Source organism: Octopus bimaculoides, chromosome 24 (assembly GCF_001194135.2).
Source record: "Octopus bimaculoides isolate UCB-OBI-ISO-001 chromosome 24, ASM119413v2, whole genome shotgun sequence".
In the NCBI taxonomy this organism is placed as follows: domain Eukaryota; kingdom Metazoa; phylum Mollusca; class Cephalopoda; order Octopoda; family Octopodidae; genus Octopus; species Octopus bimaculoides.
This window is the reverse complement of record NC_069004.1, coordinates 1,753,258-1,754,470: the sequence shown is the minus strand read 5'-3', so window position 1 is coordinate 1,754,470 and position 1,213 is coordinate 1,753,258. Positions and strand designations below refer to the sequence as shown.

The window sequence follows — 1,213 nt, the reverse complement described above, 5'->3', positions numbered from 1 at the left end:
AATGGTTGTGGGTTCAATTCCTGGACTTGGTGGCAGCGGGTTGTATCTTTGAAAGAGATACTTCATTTCGAATTGCTCCAGTCTACACAACAGTAAATAGTCTGACGATTCTTTTTTCCCATCTGCGGTCACATCCCACAGGTGCGATGGCTCTAGTGGGGTTCCTATGTCTTCTTATGACAACATAGCACCTAAAACAATTATCAACAACATGCTCTATGCTTCAAAGTCACACGCACTTTTGAGTGATGGCCATGGTTTTGGATTTGAGAAAAATAATTTCTGAAATTCTATTTGTTTTATTTTCCATGTCAGGGAATATTTTTATTTTTGTTTTTCTCTGTCATAACCAACATCTTTCCTTGAATTTCTTTATCCCCTTTTTTCGATTTGTTAGTTTAAATTCCCAATATTTTCTCCTCCCCCCCCTCTCTTCTGTGTTTTCCTCCCTATCTTTTGATCCGCTCCTATTTCAAAAATTCTTCTTAGAGCCAGCTCTCATAGAGTACCAGACAGCCTGGAGATTCTCTCTGCAATTGCCAAAACCTTATTCTGTAGATATTTGTAAACACATCCTCACAATTTCTTCAGCTGCTTTCCAAAGGTCGCCATCATCATCATCACCATCATCATCTTCCCATTCTCACTTGCTGCAGATTTTCTTTCTTCCTTTCCGTCATCACACACTTTGTCACTGCGTCATCGCTTTCATTGATATTTAACTGTTTGCTACTTTAAGTCTTATCATTTAGACCTCAATTTGAGCTTCTCCTAAATCTTGCATATCCAACCCTCTCAGGACTACTTACTTTCCAAAGGACGAAAACCTCCAACTGACCCCCTTTTCCGCAACAAATCCCACGACAATTCCATAACATTACTGCCATAAAAGTTTCCATTTTAATTCCAATTATTTGTTTGTTTGACTTTTTTTTTTTTTTTTTTTTGGGTAACGAATCTTAGCACCAATCCCTGAAAGCCTTTCTTTCAACCCCTTTACTGCTATCAATATAATTTATCATATTTTCCCCTTTCACTTTATCTTTAATTCTAATTTCAATTGTTTTCTTTTTTTTTGCAAACATTTTCTCTTCAAACCTAATTTATTTTTTCAATAAATATTCTTCTGTCTCTTTTAGCATTCCAAAGTTTTCTTCCTTCTTTATTTTTTTCTTTTAGATTTGTAGTTTCTAGAGTCTTTCTTGTTACCATT

At 35.7% G+C, this 1,213-nt stretch overlaps 1 protein-coding gene across 1 annotated transcript in view; it reads left to right on the top strand.

Moving 5' to 3' along the window:
• LOC106875890 (bifunctional arginine demethylase and lysyl-hydroxylase JMJD6) overlaps nt 1-286 on the top strand; it is a 14,880-nt gene extending 14,594 nt beyond the window's left edge. The window contains exon 9 of the mRNA XM_014924193.2: nt 142-286. Within this exon, the coding sequence (XP_014779679.1) occupies nt 142-286 (145 nt within the window). The remainder of the gene's footprint in view (nt 1-141) is intronic.
• The last annotated feature ends 927 nt before the right edge of the window (nt 287-1,213 follow it).